Genomic DNA, 26,905 nt, shown 5'->3' with positions numbered 1-26,905 from the left:
AAACCCCTGACATTAGATGTTGGAGTTGCTTTACACTGCCCCTAATTTGGAAGCAATGTTCATAAACCGGAAAACAGCAAAGGCTGCCATATTTTGTGGAGAGCACCAAAAATTTGCACGGTCTGGGATGGACAGCCTTTTCTCATTCCATAATTTCTTATTAGTCTTACCGAGCAGAAAGTGATCTCCCTGAGAGCTCACCATCAGCTGTCAGAGGATTCTGGGTTGAATGTCCACTGAAGTTGTCCAGCTGAGCTGAGGAAGCACGATATTCAGGGAAATTTACCACCGTCTGATCAGCTGCAAGTTTCTTCTCCTGATGTTGCTGTATAATACAATATGGCACATCTGATCATGAGCATTTCATAGCAACAAGCAAGATGCAAAAATTGGTGCGCTCAAAATGATACATGGTGGTGTCAAATTGATCATTTCATCGAGCAATCTAATCCGGGTTGAAACTGCCTCAATGATCAATTCTACTTGAATTACTTTTCGTTGGCTAATGGGTAATCTTGGCTCTGGCTACATAAAAACTTCTGGATCCTCTTTCACACTAATAAAAATTCAGAAGAGCCTCCCAAACTATGGAATCACCCTTCCAATCAATAAATTTTAATATTGCTTTCTCAGCACCGAAGTCTGGATTATTTGTGTACATAGTAAATACGAGCGACACTGATACTGAATCAATGAGTAGATTCAAGGCTGAGATGGATAGATTTTTGGACTCTAGGGGAATCAAGGGATGTGGGGATCGGGCAGGAAAGTGGAGTTGATGCCGAAGATCAGCCATGATCTTAGTGAATAGCGGAGCAGGTTCGAGGGGCTGAATGGCTTACTCCTGCTCCTAATTCTTATGTTTTTATGTTCTTATGACACTGAGGGATGGGAGGAGGCCCGTATGGAGCATAAACCAGTTGGGCTGAATGGCCTGTATCTGTGCTGTGGACACGATATAACTCGATGCTAGGATTCTCTTCTTGAGGCAGTTCTGGAAGTGGTAGAATTTCCTCTCACCCTCCCCGTTTGTGTCCCTAACTCAACCCATTTCCCTGGGTTGGAGGCTCGTTCGATATGCAGCTGGGCTCCCACTGAAATTCCCGCTGCCACGAGGGAGCCTACCATTGCAAGGGCAGAAAATCATGGCAGTACTATAGTGGGAACATTGTCCTAATTGTCTGGGGCTCACTGAATGATTCATTGGAGATAGAGGTGGCTGCTACAAAGCCTTCTCCCTGCACTGGGAGGCTGCAGTTAAGTTGAGAGAATGGCATGGAAATCCTCTGGGGATCTGGGCCCCGCCTCCACCCGCTTGCTGCTAATTGCATGCAGCATCCAGGGAAGGAGTGTATAAACAAGGGGCTATAGGTATTAATGCAATCACTAATGAAGTAGTACTGGGTAAAATAATGGGACTAAAGGCAAACAAAGTCCTCTGGACCTGATGGCTTACATCCTAGGGTGTTAAGAGAAGTGGCAGCAGAGATAGTGGATGCATTGGTTGTAATTTACCAAAATTCCCTGGATTCTGGGGAGGTCCAAGCAGATTGGAAAACGCAAATGTAATGCCCCTGTTTAAAAAAAGGAGGAAGACAAAAAGCAGGAAACTATAGACCAGTTAGCCTAACATCTGTTATTGGAAAAATGCTGGAGTCCATTATTAAGGAAGCAGTAGTGGGACATTTGGAAAAGCATGATTCAATCAAGCAAAGTCACCATGGTTTTATGAAAGGGAAATCATGTTTGACAAATTTGCTGGAGTTCTTTGCAGATGTAACGAGCAGGGTGAATAAGGGAGAACCAGTGGATGTGGTGTATTTGGATTTTCAGAAGGCATTCGATAAGGTGCCACATAAGAGGTTACTGCACAAGATAAAAGCTCACAGGGTTGGGGGTAATATATTAGCATGGATAGAGGATTGGCTAACTAACAGAAAACAGAGGGATAAAATGGGTCATTTTCCGGTTAGCAAACAGTGACTAGTGGGGTGCCGCAGGGATTGGTGCTGGGTCCTCAACTATTTACAATCTATATTAATGACTTGGATGAAGGGACCGAGTGTGATATAGCCAAGTTTGCTGATGATACAAAGATGGGTGGGAAAGCCAATTGTGAGGAGGACACAAAAAATCTGGAAAAGGATATATACAGGCTAATTGAATGCGCAAAAATTTGGCAGATGGAGTATAATGTGGGAAAATGTGAGGTTATCCACTTTGGCAGAAATAATAGAAAAGCAAATTATAATTTAAATGGAGAAAAATTGCAAACTGCTGCAGTACAGAGAGACCTAGGGGCCTTGTGCATGAAACACAAAAAGTTACAGTAAGTAATCAGGAAGGCAAATGGAATGTTGGCCTTTATTGCAAGGGGGATAGAGTATAAAAGCAGAGAAGTCCTGCTACAACTGTACAGGGTATTGATGATGCCACACCTGGAGTACTACGTGCAGTTTTGGTCTCCATATTTAAGGAAGGATATACTTGCATTGGAGGTTGTTCAGAGAAGGTTCACTAGGTTGATTCCGGAGATGAGGGAGTTGACTTATGAAGATAGGTTGAGTATGTTGAGCCTATATACATTGGAGTTCAGAAGAATGAGAGGTGATCTTATTGAAACTTATAAGATAATGATGGGGCTCGACAAGGTGGATGCAGAGAGGATATTTCCTCTCATAGGGGAAAGTAAAACTAGGGGACATAGTCTTAGAATAAGGGACCGCCCATTTCAGACTGAGATAAGGAGAAATTTCTTCTCTCAGAGGGTTGTAAATCTATGGAATTCTCTGCCCCAGAGAGCTGTGGAGGCTGGGTCATTGAATATATTTAAGGCGGAGAAAGATAGATTTTTGAGCGATAAAGGAGTAAAGGGTTATGGGGAGCTGGCAGGGAAGTGGAGCCGAGTCCATGATCAGATCAGCTATGATCTTATTGAATGGCGGAGCAGGCTCGAGGGGCCAAATGGCCTACTCCTGCTCCTATTTCTTATGTTCTTATGAGCTGATTAGGGGCTTGATAACTGAATATAATTCATAGATTCTGAATGGAAAGGACTTCTTGAAGTCTGGGGCACGGGAAGGCATTTTGGCCCATGTTCTAATCAGACACTAAATATAATCAGTGGTCTTTGAATTGAAAAACATCTTTAATGCTGGAAGGACTGAAGGTTTATTTCCAGCCAATCACAGACAGGTTCTACACAAGGTCTTAGACCACGGAGACAGCATCAAGTTACTGTGATGATCAAGCCCTATTTGCGTACCTTTAGTAACAGTTGTTTGATCTCTTCTTCAAGATCTTTCACTTTGGCTTCCAGCTCAGTCACCATTTGCTTTAGCTCTCCAACCAGGAAGTCCTGTTTCAGGGCGTCGCTGTTCCGGTGCTGGCTCAGATTGTGCTTGGTTTCCTTGTTCTTTGATTCATGCTGACCCAAGCGACCTACAGTCTCCATCATTTGCTTCTGCTGTTTCTATTAAAAAAATCCGTGGTATAGGGAAGTCTCAACATTTAATTGAAAACTTTTTGTTCTATTTACCCATTGCAATGGAATGTTAAAGGGTCAATTTTAACAGCCCAGCCCGTTGGTGCTTGTGGGGCAGGTCCACAACTCATTCCAACGCTCACCATTTGTACTTACCTGCCTTCAGACAAGGAAATGCCGCCCGCCCCAGAGGAGCGGGGGCCTCATTTAAATGGCAGTCACATATCGATGATATAATTGGAAAGTGCATGCCTTTTTACCATGGGCCCGACTATGGCCCACATGTTCTCAGGATTAGCAAGGACCATTAGTGCAGTCACGGTCGTTAATTAGATATACATAGCAGCCAATTTGCATGCAGCAAGGTCCCAGTCAGCAATGAGATAAATAACCAACATTAGCATCCTCGACCAGGCCAACATCCCCAGCATTGAAGCACTGACCACACTTGATCAGCTCCATTGGGCAGGCCACATTGTTTGCTTGCCAGACAAGAGACTCCCAAAGCAAGCGCTCCACTCAGAACTCCTTCACGGCAAACGAGTCAAAGGTGGGCAGAGGAAACATTACAAGGACACCCTCAAAGGGTGCCTGATAAAATGCAACATCTCCACTGACACCTGGGAGTCCCTGGCCAAAGACCGCCCTAAGTGAAGGAAGTGCACCGGGAATGGCGCTGAGCACCTCGCGTCTCGTCGGCGAGAGCATGCAGAAATCAAGCGCAGGCAGCGGAAAGAGCATTCGGCAAACCTGTCCCACCCACGCTTTCCCACAACAACTATCTGTCCCACCTGTGACAGGGACTGTGGTTCTCGTATTGGACTGTTCAGCCACCTAAGGACTCATTTTAAGAGGGGAAGCAAGACTTCCTCGGTTCCGAGGAACTGCCTATGATGATGATGATGAAAATGATGTTAATTTGCAGAGGTAGTATATGTTAATTTATGAATGATTGCGTGTTGGCGGTTCAGTAGTAAAATTCTCACCAGCCACGCAAGAGGCCTGGGTTCAATTCCTGGCCGATACACAGTTTTATCTCATGTGGAGCATAGATCAGTTGGGCCGAATGGCCTAATTCTGTGCTGTAAACTCGATTTGATGTTGACCAGGACACCGAGTGATAAGTGCCAATTTCATTTAGGTTAGTCAAACCAATCACACCAAACCAGAGTTGTTTTCATGAAATTTCTTTGAAGTACTATGTTCCCCCGCCCTCTATTTTATTTCAAGTAAATAAGATTTCTTACCAGTAATGCACCAACTAGCTCATCATCGTGCTTCCCTTTCTCGAGAAGTGTCACCACATGACTTTTCAAAGTCTTCAGCTCGTTGGACAGAATTTTGTTTCTGGCTTTTGTTCCATCAAGTTTGTTTTTGAGTTCCTCATGATCTTTTTTCAGCCTCTCATAATCACCGGTCATTTTCTAAGCAAACACACAAGCAAGTGCACCTTGTGTATATATAACAGGACATGAAATTAAATTACTATTGGTATGACAGCTTTGACCATTCGGGAGTAGATCATCTCGTATTGCTTGGGCTAGTATTGCCACCACCTCTCACAGACGTTGCTCTGTCCTACAAGGGTGTTCAAGTGTCCTGATGTGTTGCCACACCCTTAATAACTCCCTCTCTCTACATCTTCCCTGTCTACTGCCTTTTAGTCTAATAACCATCCATCAGCTATTGAGAAGCTTTATCTTTCCTTCTCCCCACACTCTTTTTGTTGTGTATGGAGAAAGAGTCAGACTGAACACTGTGAGCTCAAACTAAAATGTGACCTCAGTCCTTTATTGCAGGTCTCCAGAGAGCCTCTCCAACCTGTGAAGCCTCCTTAAATACCTGTGCTCCGAAGAGATTATGGGATCCCTTGGGGCTCCAGGGGACAAGCCCTCTGGTGGCTGTACAGAGTTATTACAAGTCTACATATATAACAACACTCCCTCCCCCAAAGTCAATAATGTAACTATTTACAATGTGAGTCGATCTGGGGCCCTTCTTGCCCTGGTTGATCGTCTCGGTGTGAAAGCTGGTGTTGTTGAATCATTTGTTGGGCCCTCGCTGGCTGCTGTACAGCTGGCCTTGCTGGGCTGCCTGGTGTGTTGGGCCCTGCTGGGCTGCTGTGGATGATGGGTTCTGCTTCGTGGTCAACTGTGGTGCCGGTTGCCACTGGTGTGTATGTTTGGGGATCAAAAAAGGTAGGTCCAAGGTGGGTTGCTCAGGATAGTCCATGAATCTGAGTTTGATTTGGTCCAAGTGTTTCCAGTGAATGAGTCCATTTGAAAGTTTGACCCGAAATACCCTGCTCCCCTCTTTGGCCATGACAGTGCCGAAACCACTTGAGACCTTGTCCATAATTTAATACAAATACAGGATCATTGATTTTAATCTCACGTGACATATTTGCGCTATCATGGTATGCACTTTGTTGAAGCCGCCTGCTCTCTACCTGTTCATGTAGATCAGGGTGAACTAACGAGAGCCTTGTCTTAAGTACTCTTTTCATGAGCAGTTCAGCAGGAGGGATCCCAGTGAGTGAGTGGGATCTTGTGCGGTAGCTAAGCAGGACTCGGGATAGGCGAGTCTCCAGTGAGCCTTCAGTTACCCTCTTCAAGCCTTGCTTGATGGTTTGCACTGCTCTCACTGCCTGACTATTGGACGCTGGTTTAAACGGGGCAGATGTGGCATGTTTGATCCCGTTATGGGTCATGAATTCTTTGAACTCAACACTGGTAAAACATGGTCCGTTGTCGCTCAGCAGGACATCGGGTGGGCCGTGTGTGGCAAACATGGCCCGCAGGCTTTCAGTAGTGGCAGCGGACGTGCTAGCCGACATTATCTCACATTCAATCCACTTGGAATACGCGTCTACAACCACAAGGAACATTTTACCCAAGAACGGGCCTGCATAGTCGATGTGCACCCTAGACCACGGTTTGGAGGGCCAAGACCATAAACTTAGCGGCACCTCCCTGGGTACATTGCTTAACTGCGAGCATGTATTACATCTGTGAATGCAGGACTCTAAGTTCGCATTGATACCGGGCCACCACACATGGGATCTGGCTATCGCTTTCATCATTACGATGCCTGGGTGGGTACTGTGGAGGTCATTGATGAAGGTGTCTCTGCCCTTCTTGGGGACCACTACTCGATTGCCCCACAGAAGGTAGTCTGCCTGTATAGACATTTCATCTTTGCGGATCTGGAACGGCTTTATCTCTTCCTGCATTTCCACTGGGACACTGGACCAGCTCCCGAGAAGCATACAGCTTTTGACTAGAGATAATAAGGGGTCCTGGCTTGTCCAGGTTTTGATCTACCGGGCAGTGACGGGTGATTGCTCACTCTCAAATATTTCCATAATCATGGCTAGATCTGCAGGCTGTGCCATTTCCACCCCCGTGGTGGGCAATGGCAGCCAACTGAGAGCATCGGCGCAGTTTTCTGTGCCTGGTCTGTGGCGGATGGCGTAGTTGTATGCGGGCGAGAGCGCCCATCTCTGGATGCAGGCCGATGCATTGGTATTTATCCCATTACTCTCAGAGAACAGGGATCTAAGTGGCTTATGGTCAGTTTCCAATTCGAATTTTAGCCCAAACAGGTATTGGTGCATTTTCTTTACCCCATAGACACACGTTAACGCTTCTTTCTCAATCATGCTGTAGGCTCTCTCAGCCTTAGACAGACTGCTGGATGCATAAGCAACCGGTTGCAGTTTCCCAAAATCATTAGCTTGTTGCAATACACACCCGACGCCATATGACGACGCATCACATGCTCGTACCAAATGCTTACATGGATCATACAACACAAGCAATTTGTTTGAGCATAACAATTTTCTTGCTTTTACAAAGGCATTTTTTTGGCTTTTGCCCCAAACCCATTCATCCCCTTTTCGTAGTAAGACATGCAGTGGTTCTAACAGTGTGCTGAGACCCGGTAAGAAGTTACCAAAGTAGTTCAGGAGTCCCAGAAGCGACCGCAGCTCCGTCACATTCTGTGGCCTCGGTGCGTTCTCGATTGCCTCCATCTTCGCGTTGGTGGGCCTGATGCTGTCCGCCGCAATCCTCCTTCCCAGAAACTCCACTTCAGGCGCCAGGAAAACGTACTTTGAGCGTTTTAACCTGAGCCCCATGCGGTTGAGTCAACTAAGAACTTCCTCCAGGTTCTGCAGATGCTCGACTGTGTTCCGACCTGCAACCAAGATGTCGTCCTGGAAGACCACGGTGTGCGGGACCGACTTCAATAAGCTTTCCATGTTTCCCTGGAATATTGCCGCCGCCGATCAGATTCCAAATGGGCATCTGTTATAAACAAAAAGACCGTTGTGCGTGTTGATGGAGGTGAGGGCCTTCAATGATTCCTCCAGTTCCTGCTTCATGTCGGCTGAAGTCAGATCCAGCTTCGTGAACGTCTTCCCACCCGCCAGCGTTGCAAAGAGGTCGTCGGCTTTTGGTAGTGGGTATTGGTCCTGCAGGGAGAAACGATTGATAAGTTACTTTGTAATCGCCACAGTTTCTGACGGTGCCGTCCTCCTTGAGGACTGGGACAATAGGACTGGCCCACTCGTTGAACGGGGAAACGGTGCCCTCTCTTTGTAGCCGGTCTAGCTCGATCTCTACCCTTTCTCTCATCATGTATGGTATTGCTCTCGCGTTGTGATGGATGGGTCGCGCCCCCGGAATTAGGTGGATCTGCACTTTTGCTCCTTGGAATTTCCGGATGCCTGGCTCGAACAGCGAAGGAAATTTGTTTAAGACCTGGGCACACGAAGTGTCGTCAGCGGGCAATAGCGCTCGGCCGTCCAACGTCCAGTTCCAACGTATCTTTCCCAGCCAGCTCCTGCCGAGCAGTGTGGGACCATCGCCTGGTAGCTTGTGCAACGCTCCATCGTAGGAGACCTTTACAGTAGCACTGCCGAGTAAAGGAATCAGTTCATTCGTGTAAGTTCTTAGTTTCGTGCGAAGTGGAGTTAAGACTGGCCTTGAGGCCTTGTTGTACCACAATCTTTCGAAAGTCTTTTTGCCTATGATGGACTGGCTCGCACCCGTGTCCAGCTCCATTGACACCGGGAGTCCATTTGGTTCAACAATCAGCATTATCGGGGGACAGTTCATGGTGAATGTATGCACCCCATGTACCTCTGCCTCCTCGATCTGTGGCTCTGGTTCGTCGTGATCCTCCGTGGATCTGTCCTCCTCTGCAACATGGTGGTTTGCAGGTTTAACAGGCTTTGCAGCTCGACTGCACACTCGTTGGAGGTGTCCCATTGTTCCACAGCCCTTGCAAACGTACTCTTTAAATCGGCATGAATGGAAATGATGATCACCCCCGCAGCGCCAACAAGGCGTTAATGGCCTTGCATTCATCACCCTTGAAGGTGGACTCCAAGACATCTGCGGACGTGTAGCTGCAGGTATGTGTGACCTGCCCTGTACATTACGATTCGAAAACAACATCACTTTGTTCACAGTACTTGTAGCAGCACTTGTGTGCTGAGAGATTTGCTTCGTATTGTCACTGGTGGCAATGAACGCCTGGGCTATCGCTATGGCCTTACTCAAGGTTGGGGTCTCTACAGTCAAAAGTTTGCGAAGTATGGTTTTGTGGCCAATGCCAAGTATGAAAAAGTCTCTGAGCATGTGCTCCAAACGTCCTTCAAATTCGCAATGTCCTGCAAGGCGTCTTGGCTCGGCGACATAACTCGCCATTTCCTTGCCTTCAGACCTTTTGTAGGTGTAGAACCGGTACCTCGCCATCAGAATGCTTTCCTTCGGGTTCAAATGCACTCGGATCAGTGTGCACAAATCATCATACGATTTCTCCGTGGGTTTCGCTGGAGTGAACAGATTCTTCATGAGGCCATACGTTGGTGCCCCACAGACAGTGAGGAGGATCGCCCTTCGTTTGGCATCGCTCTCTTCCCCATCTAGCTCGTTGGCCACGAAGTATTGGTCGAGTCGCTCCACAAAAGTTTCCCAATCATCTCCCTCCGAGAATTTCTCCAGGATGCCCACTGTTCCCTGCATCTTTGGGTTCGCTACCTGAATCTCGTCGCCAGTTGTTGTGTATGGAGAAAGAGTCAAACTGAACACTGTGAGCTCAAAGTAAAGTATGACATTAGTCCTTTATTGCAGGACTCCAGAGTGCCTCTCCAACCTGTGAAGCCTCCTTAAATAGCTGTGCTCCCAAGGGATTATAGGATCCTTGGGACTCCAGGGGATGAGCCCTCTGGTGGCTGTACAGAGTAAATACAAGTATACATATATAATACTTTTGATTCCTCAGCTCTGCATCCAATTCTTTCCCCTTTGTCATGCTCTTCCTTTCCGCATCATGTTGAAATCAACAGTCATCACACCTTCTCCGACTCTATTTCTAATTCAAATATGTTTGTAGAACCTGCTACTTCCCTATATCACACTGTTTTTTCTCTGCCTGTCTGGTTTGAATCATAGAATAGAATCATAGAATGGTAACAGCACAGAAGGAAGCCATTTGGCCCGTCGAGCCCATGCCGGCTCTCTGCAAGAGCAATTCAGCTAGTCCCAATCCCCCACCTTTTCCTGTAGCCCTGCAATTTTTTTAAATTTCAGGTACTTATCCAACTCCCTTTTGAAAGCCACAACTGAATCTGCCTCCACCACCCTTTCAGGCCGTGCTTTCCAGATCTTAATCACTGCGTAAAAAAGTTTTTTCTCGTGTCGCCTTTGGTTCTTCTGCCAATCAATCACCTTAAATCTGTGTTCTCCACCCTTCTGCCAATGGGTACAGTTTCTCTCTATCTACTCTGTCTAGACCCTCATGAATTTGAACACCTCTATCAAATCTCCTCTCTACCATGTAACTACAGTCTTTCACCCGTGGAACCGTTCTCGTAAATCTTTTCTGCACTCCCTCTGAGGCCTTCACATCCTTTCTAAATTGCGGTGCTAAAGTTGGACACAATACTCCAGTTGAGGTCGGACCAGTGTTTTATAAAGGTTCATCATAACTTCCGAGCTTTGGTACGCTATGCCTCTATTTATGAAGCCCAGGATCCCGTATGCTTTAACCACTTTCTCAACCTGCCCCGACACCTTCAATGATTTGTGCACATATACCCCCAGGTCTCTCTGTTCATGCACCCCCTTTAGAATTGTACCCTTTAGTTTATATTGCCTCTCCTTGTTCTTCTGCCAAAATGTATCATTTTGCACTTTTCTGCATTAAATTTCACCTGCCACGTATCCGCCCATTTGAACAAACGACAGCTCATACAAACACTATTAAACACTATTAAAAACACAGACTGTGATAAACAGAATGCTGAACCACTCTGCGTCAAAATACAAATACCTCCTCGTCTCCCACTCGCAATACTTACGGTAACTCAGCCCTGACTTTGATACACACAAGTTAATCATGTGAGCTTCAGGAATGGAAATAAATGGTGTATTTTCCTATAGGTGGTGTTGTATTACCCAGAGATTTATAAAGTACTTACTTCCAATGCCTCCTTTCTTTCTTTCTCCAGTGTCCGAATGTACGCTGCATTTCTGTCCTGGTTTGACAAACGACGCAATCCCGGAATGCCCAGCATTTCCTCTTCCACACTGAGTTCAGAAGATCGTCCCTTCTGGGTAGTTAGCCCCATTTGGCTTTCCAAATCTCGGACCTACTTAAACATGAGTAATTGTGAGATAGACACAACATTTTTTTGCACGTTAAATGTTATTATAAACCTCATAGTCTCTACACACCACTGATAATTTTAAAATTCAGAAACCGAGGTGAAGTGCCAAGGTCAATCGTATAGAACATCACAAAGGTTAAAAGTGATAGAAGATAGATCAGAAAAGAAAGAAAAACTTGCATTTATATAGCACCTTCATGACCTCAGGACATCCCAAAGTGCTTTACGGCCAACTAAGTACTTTTGAAGCGTAGTCACTGATGTAATGTAGGGAATCTGCACACAGCAAGGTCCCACAAACAACAATGTGATAATATTGAGGGATAAATATTGGCCAGGACACTGGGGAGAATTCCCCTGCTCTTCTTCAAAATAGTGCCACGGAATCTTTTGCATCCACCCGAGAAGAAAGATAGGGCCTCGGTTTAACATCTCATCCGAGAAATGGCACCTCTGACAGTGCAGCACTCCCTCAGTACTGCACTGGAGTGTCAGCCTAGATTATGTGCTCAACTCAGAGGCAAGAGTGCTACCACTGAACCATGGCTGACACCCAAGTGTAAGAGAAGAAATGTAGTTAGATGGCACCAAGCTGGGGCTTTAACAAGCTGTAGATTGCAAGAGGAAGGAAGGACGTGAGGGTACTTGAGGAATGTAAAGAAAATGAGAGAGATTGAAGGTCAAATCACAAGCTTTTTCTCATATCCTATTCAGGAGTGCAGAAAGAGTTGTGGCCACAGATGACGATGTGGAGGAGATCAAGATATACTCACACAAAGTGGACTGGAGGCTGTGAGCACTGAGAGTGTGCAATGCAAAGGAAGTTGACAAATATAAGATGGACTCAACCCCAGAAGGCTGGATAATATGAAAAGCAGACAGATAAGGTAGAAAGAAGAAAGAAAGATAAGAGTCAGAGAATTATTTTATGATCTGGAATACACCGCCTGAAAGGGCGGTGGAAGCAGAATCAATAGTAACTTTCAAAAGGGAACTGGATAAACAGTTGAAAAGGAAAAAGTTTATAAAGGCTATGGAGAAGGAACAGGACGAATGGGATTAAAGCAGATAGTTCTTTCAAAGTGCCGGCACAGGCACGATGGGCTGAATGGCTTTCTTCTGTGCTGTATAATTCTATGATTCTAAGATTAGGGAACAAAACAAAGCCCTGGGGAAACGCTAAGTTGGCGGGGAATAAAATGGCCTAGGCTTTCCGGCCCTGCGTGCCTGGGCAGGCAAGGCCGCAACTGTGTCCAAGGACACCCTACACTACAACCAGGCTTCCTGCCACTTCCGGAGGGCGGGCCTGAAAGCCTAAAATATGCTTGCCTGTATGTGAGCAGGCACATGCAGATGGAATTAAAGTGAGGGAAATGCCGCCTTCGCTGTGCTTCCCGCCATTTGTGCTGATTGAATCCTGGAGGCGGGCCCACCCGTTAGAGCACAGAAAACCGAGACCTAAGGTCACCAGATGAGTTCATTAGAAACATAGAAAATAGGTGCAGGAGTAGGCTATTCGGCCCTTCTAGCCTGCACCGCCATTCAATGAGTTCATGGCTGAACATGCAACTTCAGTACCCCATTCCTGCTTTCTCGCCATACCCCTTAATCCCCCTAGTAGTAAGGACTTCATCTAACTCCTTTTTAAATATATTTAGTGAATTGGCCTCAACAACTTTCTGTGGTAGAGAATTCCACAGGTTCACCACTCTCTGGGTGAAGAAGTTTCTCCTCATCTCAGTCCTAAATGGCTTACCCCTTATCCTTAGACTGTGACCCCTGGTTCTGGACTTCCCCAACATTGTGAACATTCTTCCTGCATCTAACCTGTCTGAACCCATCAGAATTTTAAACGTTTCTGAGGTCCCCTCTCATTCTTCTGAACTCCAGTGAATACAAGCCCAGTTGATCCAGTCTTTCTTGATAGGTCAGTCCCACCATCCCGGGAATCAGTCTGGTGAACCTTCGCTGCACTCCCTCAATAGCAAGAATGTCCTTCCTCAAGTTAGGAGACCAAAACTGTACACAATACTCCAGGTGTGGCCTCACCAAGGCCCTGTACAACTGTAGTAACACCTCCCTGCCCCTGTACTCAAATCCCCTCGCTATGAAGGCCAACATGCCATTTGCTTTCTTAACCTCCTGCTGTACCTGCATGCCAACCTTCAATGACTGATATACCATGACACCCAGGTCTCGTTGCACCTCCCCTTTTCCTAATCTGTTACTATTCAGATAACAGTCTGTCTCTCTGTTTTTAACCACCAAAGTGGATAACCTCACATTTATCCACATTATACTTCATCTGCCATGCATTTGCCCACTCACCTAACCTATCCAAGTCACTCTGCAGCCTCATAGCATCCTCCTCGTAGCTCACACTGCCACTCAACTTAGTGTCATCCGCAAATTTGGAGATACCACATTTAATCCCCTCGTCTAAATCATTAATGTACAGTGTAAACAGCTGGGGCCCCTGCACAGAACCTTGCGGTACCCCACTAGTCACTGCCTGCCATTCTGAAAAGTCCCCATTTACTCCTACTCTTTGCTTCCTGTCTGACAACCAGTGCTCAATCCATGTTAGCACACTACCCCCAATCCCATGTGCTTTAACTTTGCACATTAATCTCTTGTGTGGGACCTTGTCGAAAGCCTTCTGAAAGTCCAAATATACCACATCAACTGGTTCTCCCTTGTCCACTCTGCTGGAAACATCCTCAAAAAAATTCCAGAAGATTTGTCAAGCATGATTTCCCTTTCACAAATCCATGCTGACTTTGATCTATCATGTCATCTCTTTCCAAATGCGCTATGACATCCTTAATAATTGATTCCATCATTTTACCCACTACTGAGATCAGGCTGACCGGTCTATATAATTCCCTGTTTGCTCTCTCCCTCCTTTTTTAAAAAGTGGGGTTACATTGGCTACCCTCCACTCCATAGGAACTGATCCAGAGTCAATGGAATGTTGGAAAATGACTGTCAATGCATCTGCTATTTCCAAGGCCACCTCCTTAAGTACTCTGGGATGCAGTCCATCAGGCCCTGGGGATTTATCGGCCTTCAATCCCATCAATTTCCCCAACACAATTTCCTGACTAATAAGCATTTCCCTCAGTTCCTCCTCCTTACTAGACCCTCTGACCCCTTTTATATCCGGAAGGTTGTTTGTGTCCTCTTTAGTGAATACCGAACCAAAGTACTTGTTCAATTGGTCTGCCATTTCTTTGTTCCCCGTTATGACTTCCCCTGATTCTGACTGCAGGGGACCTACGTTTGTCTTTACTAACCTTTTTCTCTTTACATATCTATAGAAACTTTTGCAATCCGTCTTAATGTTCCCTGCAAGCTTCTTCTCGTACTCCATTTTCCCTGCCCTAATCAAATCCTTTGTCCTCCTCTGCTGAGTTCTAAATTTCTCCAAGTCCCCGGGTTCGCTGCTATTTCTGGCCAATTTGTATGCCACTTCCTTGGCTTTAATACTATCCCTGATTTCCCTTGATAGCCACGGTTGAGCCACCTTCTCTTTTTTATTTTTACGCCAGACAGGAATGTACAATTGTTGTAGTTCATCCATGCGGTCTCTAAAGAAGAGCAAGCAGCAACAACAGGAGTAAAAATGTTACACGAAGAAAAATGTCTTCAGGTAGATCACTGGTTGTCCACATGCCAATTAACCAGGGGCCAGAAATATGGTGTAGGTTATGTTGGGAGTGGGTGGGGAGAACAAAGGCCGGCTCACCGGAGTTGCCTCCAATCGGAAAACCAAGGCCAATAAGTTAGAAGATGAGCCAACAACTGCAGTACCGATAGAACAATTTTAGAACAACTAGACAGTCACAAACACAAAAGACCAACCTATCTGTCCTCCGCGTCCCCGCCATGTCCCAAGTTGGGATTCCTACCTTCTTCTGCAAGATGAGGATCTGCTGGGCTCGGCCACGCCAAGTCCCCTTGTTATTCAGCAAATGTTGTACGTTCACCTCTTCACCCACTTCATTAGCCAATACCTGGAATAGGTAAGAAAGTCTTCTTTCATGAAAAGATAGAGTCATAGAGTCATTACAGCACAGAAGGAGGCCATTCGGCCCATCGAATCCATGCCGGCTCTCTGTAGAGCAATCCAGTCAGTCCTATTCCCCCGCTCTATCCCCATAGCTCTGCCAGGTTATTTCCCTCAAGTGCCTGTCCAATTTCCTTTTGAAATCATTGATCGCCTCTGCTTCCACCTCGTCGGCAGCGAGTTCCAAGTCATTACCACTCGCTGCATAAAACAGTTCTTCCTCACATTCCCCCTGTATTTCCAAAACCTTAAATCTGTGTCTCCTAGTACTTGTACCATTAGCTAATGGGAACAGTCTTTCTCTGTCTACCTTATCCAAACCCATCATAATCTTGTACACCTCTATCAAATCTCCCCTCAACCTCCTTTGCTCCAAGGAGAACAACCCCAGCTTCTCCAACCTAACCTTGTAGCTAAAATCCCTCATCCCTGGAACCATTCTGGTAAATCTCCTCTGCACCCTCTCAAGGTCCTTCACATGTTCATCAAGATTATCTCGGACTTAAACTTTAAATTATTAAACATCCTAAATCGACGTGATTTAAAATAATGTGGAATTGTGAACACCCCTTTCCATTTAAAAAAAATGTTTCTTTGTGTTGCCAACTACTTTGTATCATTCCTCCTCTGACTCTTACAATCTCTCACTAGTTTCATCAACAGCTCCATCTGTGCAACCCTCCATCAGTACTGAACTAGAGCGCCAACTGAAATTAGGGGGCATTATTAATCTAACAGCTTCCCCCCCGCCCCCGTCGGGAAACTTACAGGATCAGGTGCATCACTAGTTTTACAACCCGCTCAATTTTACTCTCCGTTGAAGTCAATTCCACCCGATCCCATGGACTTCCCGCACGGCGAGTTAGATTCAAATTCTTTCCTATATGTTCAAGTTTGTGCAACGGCAAGTCCGCTAATGACTAGAGAGTGAGAGAGGACGGTGGGGTGGACTTCTATTGTAAAAAGTTTAATTTGAATTTTACTAGCTCCAAGTTAGATGGTGTACCTTGTGTGCTATTTTCAACTCTTGTTTGACACTCAATATTTGGTTCCGGGATTCCACCAGTTTTAGGTTGGCTGCAGAAAGTTTTTCCTGAAGGGCTTTCGCGTCGAGGCTGTCAGACTGTTGAGGACAATGACCAGAATTCAACAATTAATATCAGAAAAGATTATGAAAAACAATTCACCTTTTAAAAATGATGACAGACAATTAACAATTAATTAAAATGTGCTTAAAAGTTTTACTTAGCACCAGGGCACAAACTGTGTGCAGCAGTAGCCATCGCAGTTTGTACTATTTTTTTTTTGTGAATGGCATAGGCTGTTCAGTGTCAAATAAAAATAAGCGGTCGTGTAAATGAATATGGGAAGAGTAGCAAAGAGGAGACAAAGGGAAGAAAGAGACAGAGGGAGCGAATTTCCCCACGGCTTCTTCCGCTCTACCACCGTATGTAACCCAAATGGGTTTTCCACCAAACTTCCGCCAAAGTTATGCCAACAGAGCGGGAGTAGCACCGAGGAAATTCACCGAGAGAGAGAGAGAGAGAGAGAGAGAGAGATAACTGGAATGATGAAGCCAGATGGAATGACAGGGATAGAAAGAAAGTCAGCTGGAGATGGAAAGGGAGAGACACACACAACTTGATAGTTGAGAACAGATAAAAAAAGATTTGGATTTATATCCAAATATATTCAAAAGGGAGTTAGATGAAGTCCTTACAACTCGGGGGATCAAGGGGTATGGCGTGAAAGCAGGAAGGGGGTACTGAAGTTGCATGTTCAGCCATGAACTCATTGAATGGCGGTGCAGGCTAGAAGGGCTGAATGGCCTGCTCCTGCACCTATTTTCTATGTTTCTATGTTTCTACAGCCAATGAAATATTTTTGGAGTGTAGTCACTGTTGTAATGTGGGAAACGCGGCAGCCAATTTGCGCTCAAGCAAGCTCCCACCACAGCAATAACCAGATAATCTGTATTTTAGTGATGCTGATTGAGGGATAAATATTGGCCAAGACACTGGGGGTTACTCCCCTGCTCCTCTTCGAAATAGTGTCATGGGATCTTTTACATCCACCCGAGACGGCAGATGGGGTCTCGGTTTACACAACCTTCTGACCCAGAGGCGAGTGTGCTACAGATGACACAGGGAATACAGACAAAGATAACTGGGTGTAAGACATGGGGCGAGGAGGGGCGGGGGGGGGGGAGAGACAGAGTGAGGAAAAGAGAGAAACAACCTGAGAGCAGGAAAGAGACAGGAAAATGCAAACAGAGAAAAAGGCTATTGGACTTAGAGGGAGAAAGAGAAAAAGAGATAACTGAAGAAATGGATAGATCAGACAGGAAAAGGAGACAGACAACTGAAGAGAGGGAGGCACAAGAGAGACAACTGGAGTAGGCCATTCAGCCCCTTGAGCCTGTTCTGCATTCAAAGAGATCATTGAATGATCTGTATCTTAAAACCATCCACCTATCTTGGTTCCACATCCTTTTATACCCTTGTCTAGCAAAACACAAGATAGAGATGGAAATCGAGAAGGCACGAGAGAGAGAAACAACAGGATAGAAGAGAGGCAGAGCAAGAGAGAGAGAATAGAAGGGACAAAAGGGACTCTTTTCATTATTTCCCACTGACCAGTGATCCAGTTTGTATCCTGGAAGATATCTCTCTGTTGCTTTGTCCAGATGCTTCTTTGGCGCCGAGTGTTCGGCTGCCTGTTAGAGTGGCTTGAAGCTATAAAACCAAACATATATCATCGAGAGCATCAGATTTATAAATCCATCAAACTAAAGTAAACATCAAAGAGATGACAGAAATGGTAGGCCATTATGCTCTCAATCCTTCGCTCGTGTAACATATTTACCTGTCACTGTCAAAAGCAGCAGTACGAAATTCAGCAACAGGGCTACCTTGAATCATAGAAAGTTACAGCACGGAAGGAGGCCATTTCAGCCCATCGTGTCCGTGCCGGCCGACAGAGCTATCCAGCCGAATCCCACTTTCCAGCTCTTAGTCCGTAGCCTTTGTAGGTTACGGCATTTCAAGTGTACATTTAAGTATTTTTTAAATGCTAGGGAGGTTTCTGCCTCTTCCACCTTTTCAGGCAGTGAGTTTCAGACCCTCTGGGTGAAAAGAATTCTCCTCAAATCCCCTTTAAACCTCCTACCAATTACTTTAAATCTATACCCCCTGGTTATTGACTCTGCTAAGGGAAATAGGTCCTTCCTATCCACCTTATCTAGCCCCCTCATAATTTTATACACCTCAATTAGGCCTCCCCTCAGCAAGCCTCTGTTTCAAAAAAACCCCAGCCTCAGATTACAGAACTCCGCCCTCTTTTTGAAGCATTACTCAAATAAAATCCAAACACTAGTTGGATATGATTCAGGTTGAAACACTTATCATTCATCTATGGTGCACTTTGAACAATCAGATCATTATAGAACACAATAGATTACGATCAGTGTACACCGAGTGCAAAGAGTTCTTCCGGCAGAAGTTTTTCTTCATGACTGACCGGGTGCCTGACAGTCTCCAATTCAAACTACTGAGAAATCTACATCCATCTGTAGAGCTTGTGTTTGTCCATTATGCAGTCCCTCTAGAACACATTCCACTAACCTACATTCAGAGAACAATGCTTAAGAACATAACATAAGAACATAAGAAATAGGAGCAGGAGTAGACCATTTTGCCCCTCGATCATGGCTGATCTGATCCTAGCCTCAACTCCACTTCCCCGTCCACTTCCCATAACCCTTGACTCCCATATCGTTCAAAAATCTGTCTATCTCCGCCTTAAATATACTCAATGGGGTAGAGAATTCCAAATATTCACGACCCTCTGAGAGAAGAAATTCCTCCTCATTTCTGTCTTAAATGAGCGACCTCTTATGAAACCAAACCCCCTGGTTCCAGATTCACCATGAGGGGAAACATCCTCTCTGCATCTACCCTGTCCAGCTCCCTCAGAATCTTATATGTCTGAATAAGATCACCTCTCAGTCTTCTAAACTCCAATGAGTATAGGCCCAACCTGCTCAACCTTTCTTCATATGACAACCCCTTCATCTCAGGAATCAACCTCCTGAACCTTCTCTGAACTGCCTCCAATGCAAGTATATCCTTCCTTAAATAAGGAGACCAAAATACAGAGAGTTTAGCCAGCTCGAACCATGCAGCTTACCAAAGCTTGGTTACTTCCCCCTGGATGCTGGTTTAGCCGGGGCCACACTATCCTTTAGGCTTTGGCCTGCGGGATTATCTGCAGCGGAGTCAGGAGTGTGCTAGCCTGCAGTGACAGGTCCGTCCTTCCAGTGACCATTAGTCAGGGCTAACTGGTTAATCACCAACACTGTCCTGGAGTATTGCGAACCTGCCTGGCTCAGAAATTGAGTGCTCTATCCTCAATAAGCTCCCTGGCGTTTTAGCTAAAATTAGTTAGAAAGGATAGAGCAAGGGGGATAGAGTATAAAAGCAGAGAAGTCCTGCTACAACTTTACAGGGTATTGATGAGGCCACACCTGGAGCACTGCGTACAGTTTTGGTCTCCCTATTTAAGAAAGGATATACTTGCATTGGAGGCTGTTCAGAGAAGGTTCACTAGGTTGATTCCGGAGATAAGGGGGTTGACTTATGAAGATAGGTTGAGTAGGTTGGGCCTATATTCATTGAAGTTCAGAAGAATGAGGTGATCTTATTGAAACTTATAAGATAATGAGGGGCTCGACAAGGTGGATATAGAGAGGATATTTACATTCATAGGGGAAACTAAAATTAGGGGACAGAGTCTTAGAATAAGGAGCCGCCCATTTAAAACTGAGGTAAGGAGGAATTTCTTCTCTGAGGGTTGTAAATCTGTGGAATTCTCTGCCATAGAGAGCTGAGGAGGCTGGGTCATTGAATATATTTAAGGCGGAGATAGACAGATTTTTGAGCGATAAGGGAATAAAGGGTTATGGGGAGTGGGCAGGGAAGTGGAGCTGAGTCCATGATTAGATCAGCCATGATCTTATTGAATGGATAAGCTCGAGGGGCCAAGTGGCCTTCTCCTGCTCCTATTTCTTATGTTCTTAAAATATATTTATGATGGTTAAAAATGTCTCAACCTATCTGCCACCTTATTTAGATCAGAGGGGCCTTTTAGAGGAAATTACAACATTCCTTTTCTCCCTACAGGTTGATACCCCAGGGTGAAAGATTGAACATGTCTGTACATGACGTAACTTTTGGCAAATTCCTAATTGTGCCTCAGAGTTTCTATGAATGACCGGACTGCGAAACGCACCTCCTTCTCGAGCTCTTGTAGCTTGTAGCCCAATTGCTTGACTTTGGATTTCTGGCTCTCGGTCTCCACGGTCAGCTCACGGTTCCTCTTTGACAGCTCGACGATTTTCGTTGCAGCCACGTCGCCTGCTATGCCAGCGGTCCCTGAAACAAAATCACACGCTTCAGACGGTAGGCGCTGTGTTCTGGAGAGCGGCCTGCAGAGAGCGCTTTTATTTCACGCCACGATAACTAACTCTCCCCCTCGTCTACACTTTATTCCCTTCACTTCAGCGTTCATGGGTTTCCAGAATATTTTTTGTAAAGCAAAGGCGGGTGGGTAAGTTAAGGTACAGATCAGCTGCGATCTAACCGAATGGCGGAACAGGCTCGAGGGGCTAAATGGTCTCCTCCTGTTCCTATGTTCCTAATACACAGCCTCACAATAAAAATAAAAGAAGATTTGCACCTTTCACAACCTCAGGACATCCCAAACCGCTTTACAGCCAGCAAAGTACTTTTCGAACTGTAGTCACTGTTGGAGTATAGCAAAGGTAGCAACTAATTTGTACACAGTGAGGTCCCACAAACAGAAATGTGATAATGACCAGATCATTTGTTTTTAGGTGCTGGGTAAGGATAAATATTAAGCAGGACAAAATATTCCAACATGTATCTCTCTTAAACTGCATATTTCTTATCACCCCTCTTGTCCTTGAAAGGATAGAGACAAGTAGTGAAGCTGATTGCAGGAATTGAGAATTTAAGCTGTGAGGAAATGTTAGGGAAGTTGGGCTTGTTATCGTTGAGAAAGAGAAGATTTCAAGGTGACCTAATTGCAATTGTCAAGATACAAAGGGAACTGAAAAACTTGTCTCAGTCGACGTGTGTGCTGTGGTGAAAGGGTCAAATATCAGGAGGCACAATTAAAAATGAGGAACTCACTGGAGCAGAAACAGAAGTCGGAGAGCACTTTTTCTGCCCAAAGATTACCACAGTTGTGGAGTAAGTTAGCAGCAAACATTATTGAAGCAGCTAGTATCAGAGGACAAGTAGATGGCCTTCTGGGGTAAAGTAACTTGCTGGGATTATAATAATTCCCGGGTACTTTTACATGATTGTGAATCTAACAAGATAGAAACTAATTTAAATTAGAGCTGCTTCTTTCAGTCAGAGGTGCGGTCAGACGGGACCGGTCTATTAGCAAGGGGCAGGATTACTGATGTCAAAGGGTGTGACTTTCAATCTGCAATTCTGAGAACTTTAGGGGTGCAAAAAAAAAAAAGCCTTCCCAGGGTGTTTGCCAGGCCACAGTAAGAAAGTTGGATCTCTGTCAGACTGTTTATGCATAATTCCAACAGAGCGGCATTGTACATTTACACCGCCCAATCCCAGAAGGTAACTGGGAGCAACTCCGTTCGGGATCTTGTAGGTGTGACTGCACTGTGCATTTTTGCAACAGATCAATAGAGAGCCAATGGCCTTGTGCTGTGCTGCGCTGCGTTACTTAGCTCGCAGTACCAGTTAAGTCACATCGTTTCCTCAACCATGCCCATGCTAATGATGTGCAGGACGGCCAAGCACGAAAGGTCCACTGGGATAAGACTGCTGGCAATTAAAAAGGCAGCATGACGAGTTACCTGAAGTCTTTCTGTTGATAATTCCAATTCCTTTTCTGCAGTGATGTCACTGACACAGTCTTTCAGAAGCTTTAAGGCACAAGGTGGATAGGTGGGGGGGCAATATTTGTAGGAGTCCCCAAACAGGAAAGTTTGAAATGAATTGGCCTAATGGTCTTTTCCCTTTTACCACAAATGAAGAATTAGGAGCAGACGTAGGCCATTCGGCCCCTCGAGCCTGCTCTGCCATTCAGTGAGATCATGGCTGATCTTCTACCTCAACTCCACTTCCCTGCACTATCCCCATATCCCTTGATTCCCTTAATATTCAAAAATCTATCGATCTCTGTCTTGAATATATTCAAAGAACTCAGAGAATTCCAAAGATTCACCACCCTCTGAGTGAAGACATTTCTTCTCATCCCAGTCCTAAATGGCCGACCCCTTATTCTGAGACTGTGACCCCTGGCTCTAGACTCCCCAGCCACAGGAAACATCTACCCTGCATCTACTCTGTCAAGGCCTGTAAGAATTTTGTATATTTCAATGAGATCACCTCTCATTCTTCTAAACTCAGAGAATATCGGCCTAGTTTACTCAATCTCTTTAGATAGGGCAATTCCCCCATCCTAGGAATCAATCTGGTGAACCTTCGCTGCACTCCCTCAATGGAAAGTATATCCTTCCTCAGGTAAAGAGACCAAAACTGTACACAATACTCCAGGTGTGGTCTCACCAGGACCCTATATAATTGCAGTAAGACATCTTTACTTTTATATTCAAATCGTCTTGTAATAAAGGTCAACATACCATTTGCTTTCTTAAGTGCTTGCTGTACCTGCATATTAACTTTCAGTGATTCGTGTACAAGCTTCTTCTGAACACCAACATTTCCCCATTACTCGTTTAAAAAATACTCACTTTTGTCTATTTTTCCTGCCAAAGTGGATAACTTCACATTTCTCCACTTTATATTCCATTTGCTATGTTCTTGCCCATTCACTTAACTTGTCTATATCTCCTTGAAGTTTCTGCTTCCTCCTCACAACTTACACTCCCACCTAGCTTTGTAGAATGATATTTGTTGCTGCTTACAAAATAACTGGCAGATCTCCACCTTGTCAAAAAAAAGAGAATGGAGGGAAAAGTGGCCCAATTTGTTCCTTCAACTGTGGAATAAATATACTTACAAAAAAAAAGACGAATGGAATGAGACGTACTCTCACCTTAGGCTTTGGAAGATGATTGGAGCCATTTTTATAGTTAATGTCCTCGCTGAACCTGTTGTTGAGTTTGCTCCCAGGCATCTTATTTTCTGTCTAATTTTTGAACTTAACAAGGCTAAATTGCATGCCATCTGCTGAATTTGAGCAATCTACGCTTACTGATACTGTAATTACTTTTAAATAATCAATACGAGGTATTCCTAAAGCACCTCACACACACACCAAGGACGGAACTTTTTCCCTCTGAAAGTCATTCGAACAGCAGCCAACAGACTAAGAACATAACAATATAAGGAATAGGAGCAGGAGTAGGCCATTTGACCTCTCGAGCCTGCTCCGCCATTCAATAAGATCATGGCGGATCTGATCTTGGCCTCAACTCCATTTTCTTGCCCGCTCCCCATAACCCTCGACTCCCCTATAGTTCAAAAATCTCTCAAAAATCTGTCTATCTCCGCTTTAAATATAGTCAAAGACCCAGCCTCCACAGCTCTCTGGGGCAGAGAATTCCACAGATTCACAATCCTCTGAGAGAAGAAATTTCTCCTCATCTCAGTTTTAAATGGGCGACCCCTTATTCTGAAACTATGCCCCCTAGCTCTAGATTCCCCCACAAGGGGAAACATCACCTCTGCATTTACCCTGTAAGCCCCCTCAGAATCTTATATATTTCAATAAGATCACCCCTCATTCTTCTAAACTTTAACGAGTATAGGCCCAACCAGCTCAACCTTTCTTCATAAGACAACCCCTTCATCTCCGGAATCAACCTGAACTGCTTCCAGTGTAAGTATACCGCTTCGTAAATAAGGAGACGAAAAGTGTACGCAGTACTCCAGGTGTGGTCACACCAATACCCTGTACAGTTGTAGCAAGACATTCCTACTTTTATACTCCATCCCCCTTGCAATAAAGGCCAACATTCCATTTGCCTTCCTGATTACTTGCTGTACCTGCATACTAACTTTTTGTGTTTCATGTAAGAGGACCCCAGATCCCTCTGTACCGCAGCATTTTGTAATCTCCATTTAAATAATAATTTGCTTTTTTATTCTTCCTACCAAAGTGGATAATCTCACATTTTCCCACATTACACTCCACCTGCCAAATTTTTGCCCACTCACTTAACTGAATGACACCGACCCCATGTACCAAGATATCAGCCTACGTTCCCTGGTGGCCCCTTTACCTGCCAGAGCAAGCCGATCCTCCTCCCTTTTCTTCTTCAGGTGCTTGATTTCAAAGTCCCTCTCGGTGAGGAGTTTGTAGAGCCGGCTGTTCTCATCCCTCAGCTCCCGCATCTGATCCTGCAGCTGCTCGTTCTCATTCTCCAGCAAGCTAGAAAATTCAGGGTTTTTGGGGGAGAATAAATCTGGGAAATTCCTCTCCGAGCCCCTTAGGTGACCAAAACTAGTCCCTGATGATTCCTTGGGCGATCACTCTGTCCCTGATGATTCCTTGCAGTACCCCACCTCTTGCACGAGGTGGTCGCCACCCACGCCAGAAACAGGTCCAGCTCTCGCTTGAAGGGATTCAGTGAGTCAGCGTCCATCGCACGAGACGGCAGCCTGTTCTCTGGGAAAACAACCACCTCCTGACATCTAACCTAGCTCTGGCCTTACACAATGTAGAATTGAGACCCCCCTGGTCCTATTTGATTGGAACAAACTTGAACACAACCAATTTCCTTCGTTATCGTCTAAGCCTCGATCAGAGCACCCCCAAGTCTAAGTGTCAGCTGCGGCTTAGTCGATAGCACTCTCTCTCACCTCCAAGTCAGAAGGTTGAGGGTTCAAGTCCCACTCTACAGACTTGAGCACAGTAATCCAGCCTGACACTCCAGGGCAGTGCTGAGGGAGTGCTGCACTGTCGGAGGTGCTGTCTTTCGGATGAGACGTTAAACCGAGGCCCCGTCTGCTCTCTCAGGTGGACATAAACGGTCACTAACTATTTGTAGTGCACTTTTTCTGACAGACATGCGCCTATCAAGCCATGCCCCCCCCATGTCATGTCTGTCAAGCCCCGCCCCCATGCCGTGTCTGTCAATTCCCCTTCCCGACTCTCTTTGCCCGTTCAGGCCCTGACTCTCTTCGCCTGCTCAGGCCCCGGCGGGCAGGGGGGCTGAGAGTGGTGGCCGGGGGGGCCAGTTAGTTTGTGGCTTTGTTTGTGAGTGCGCTGGAGGGAGGTGGAAGAGACAGAGACTGGGGGAGGGAGAGGAGAGAGAGAGAGACTGGGGGAAGAGTGAGAGAGACTGGGGGAGCGGGATGGAGAGAGAGACTGGGGAGGGAGAGAGATTGGGAGAGGGAGAGAGAGAGAGGCTGGCGGGAGAGTGAGAGACTGGAGGAGATGATGGGTGAGGGAGAAGGAGGAGAAGAGACACGGGGGAGGGAGAGAGAGACTGGAGAGGGAGACACGGGGGGAGAGAGAGAGAGACACGGGGGAGAGAGAGAGAGACACGGGGGAGAGAGAGAGAGACGGGGGGAGAGAGAGAGAGAGACGGGGGGAGAGAGAGAGAGACGGGGGAGAGAGAGAGAGAGACGGGGGGAGAGAGAGAGAGAGACGGGGGGAGAGAGAGAGAGAGACGGGGGAGAGAGAGAGAGAGACGGGGGGAGAGAGAGAGAGAGACGGGGGAGAGAGAGAGAGAGACGGGGGGAGAGAGAGAGAGAGACGGGGGGAGAGAGAGAGAGAGACGGGGGGAGAGAGAGAGAGAGACGGGGGGAGAGAGAGAGAGAGACGGGGGGAGAGAGAGAGAGAGACGGGGGGAGAGAGAGAGAGAGACGGGGGGAGAGAGAGAGAGAGACGGGGGGAGAGAGAGAGAGAGACGGGGGGAGAGAGAGAGAGAGACGGGGGAGAGAGAGAGAGAGACGGGGGGAGAGAGAGAGAGAGACGGGGGGAGAGAGAGAGAGAGAGACGGGGGGGAGAGAGAGAGAGAGAGACGGGGGGAGAGAGAGAGAGAGAGACGGGGGAGAGAGAGAGAGAGACGGGGGAGAGAGAGAGAGAGACGGGGGGAGAGAGAGAGAGAGACGGGGGGAGAGAGAGAGAGAGAGAGAGGAGAGAGCGGGAGAGAGAGAGAGAGAGAGACGGGGGAGAGAGAGAGAGAGACGGGGGGAGAGAGAGAGAGAGACGGGGGAGAGAGAGAGAGAGAGACGGGGGGAGAGAGAGAGAGAGAGACGGGGGGAGAGAGAGAGAGAGAGACGGGGGGAGAGAGAGAGAGAGAGACGGGGGGAGAGAGAGAGAGAGACGGGGGAGAGAGAAGAGAGAGAGACGGGGGGAGAGAGAGAGAGAGAGACGGGGGAGAGAGAGAGAGAGACGGGGGGAGAGAGAGAGAGAGACGGGGGAGAGAGAGAGAGAGACGGGGGAGAGAGAGAGAGAGACGGGGGGAGGAGAGAGAGAGAGAGAGACGGGGAGAGAGAGAGAGACGGGGGGAGAGAGAGAGAGACGGGGGAGAGAGAGAGAGAGACGGGGGAGAGAGAGAGAGAGACGGGAGAGAGAGAGAGAGAGGGAGACGGGGGGAGAGAGAGAGGGCGAGAGAGATGGGGGGGGAAAGAGAGAGAGAGAAACG

At 46.3% G+C, this 26,905-nt stretch overlaps 1 protein-coding gene across 3 annotated transcripts in view; it reads right to left on the bottom strand.

Annotated features, from left to right (window-relative positions):
• Positions 1 to 26,905, bottom strand: part of ccdc13 (coiled-coil domain containing 13) — an 83,171-nt gene that overhangs the window by 28,857 nt on the left and 27,409 nt on the right. For all 3 annotated transcript variants that reach the window (XM_070881726.1, XM_070881727.1, XM_070881728.1), the window contains exons 2-10: positions 24,533 to 24,681; positions 20,521 to 20,663; positions 17,868 to 17,966; positions 16,238 to 16,354; positions 15,074 to 15,178; positions 10,974 to 11,144; positions 4,732 to 4,908; positions 3,266 to 3,472; positions 171 to 325 (exon numbers count right to left, since the gene is read on the bottom strand). In XM_070881726.1, the coding sequence (XP_070737827.1) occupies positions 171 to 325; positions 3,266 to 3,472; positions 4,732 to 4,908; positions 10,974 to 11,144; positions 15,074 to 15,178; positions 16,238 to 16,354; positions 17,868 to 17,966; positions 20,521 to 20,663; positions 24,533 to 24,681 (1,323 nt within the window). The remainder of the gene's footprint in view (positions 1 to 170; positions 326 to 3,265; positions 3,473 to 4,731; positions 4,909 to 10,973; positions 11,145 to 15,073; positions 15,179 to 16,237; positions 16,355 to 17,867; positions 17,967 to 20,520; positions 20,664 to 24,532; positions 24,682 to 26,905) is intronic.

The sequence above is a fragment of the Pristiophorus japonicus genome, chromosome 5 (assembly GCF_044704955.1).
Source record: "Pristiophorus japonicus isolate sPriJap1 chromosome 5, sPriJap1.hap1, whole genome shotgun sequence".
In the NCBI taxonomy this organism is placed as follows: Eukaryota; Metazoa; Chordata; class Chondrichthyes; family Pristiophoridae; genus Pristiophorus; species Pristiophorus japonicus.
This window is presented reverse-complemented; position numbering and strand designations above follow the sequence as displayed.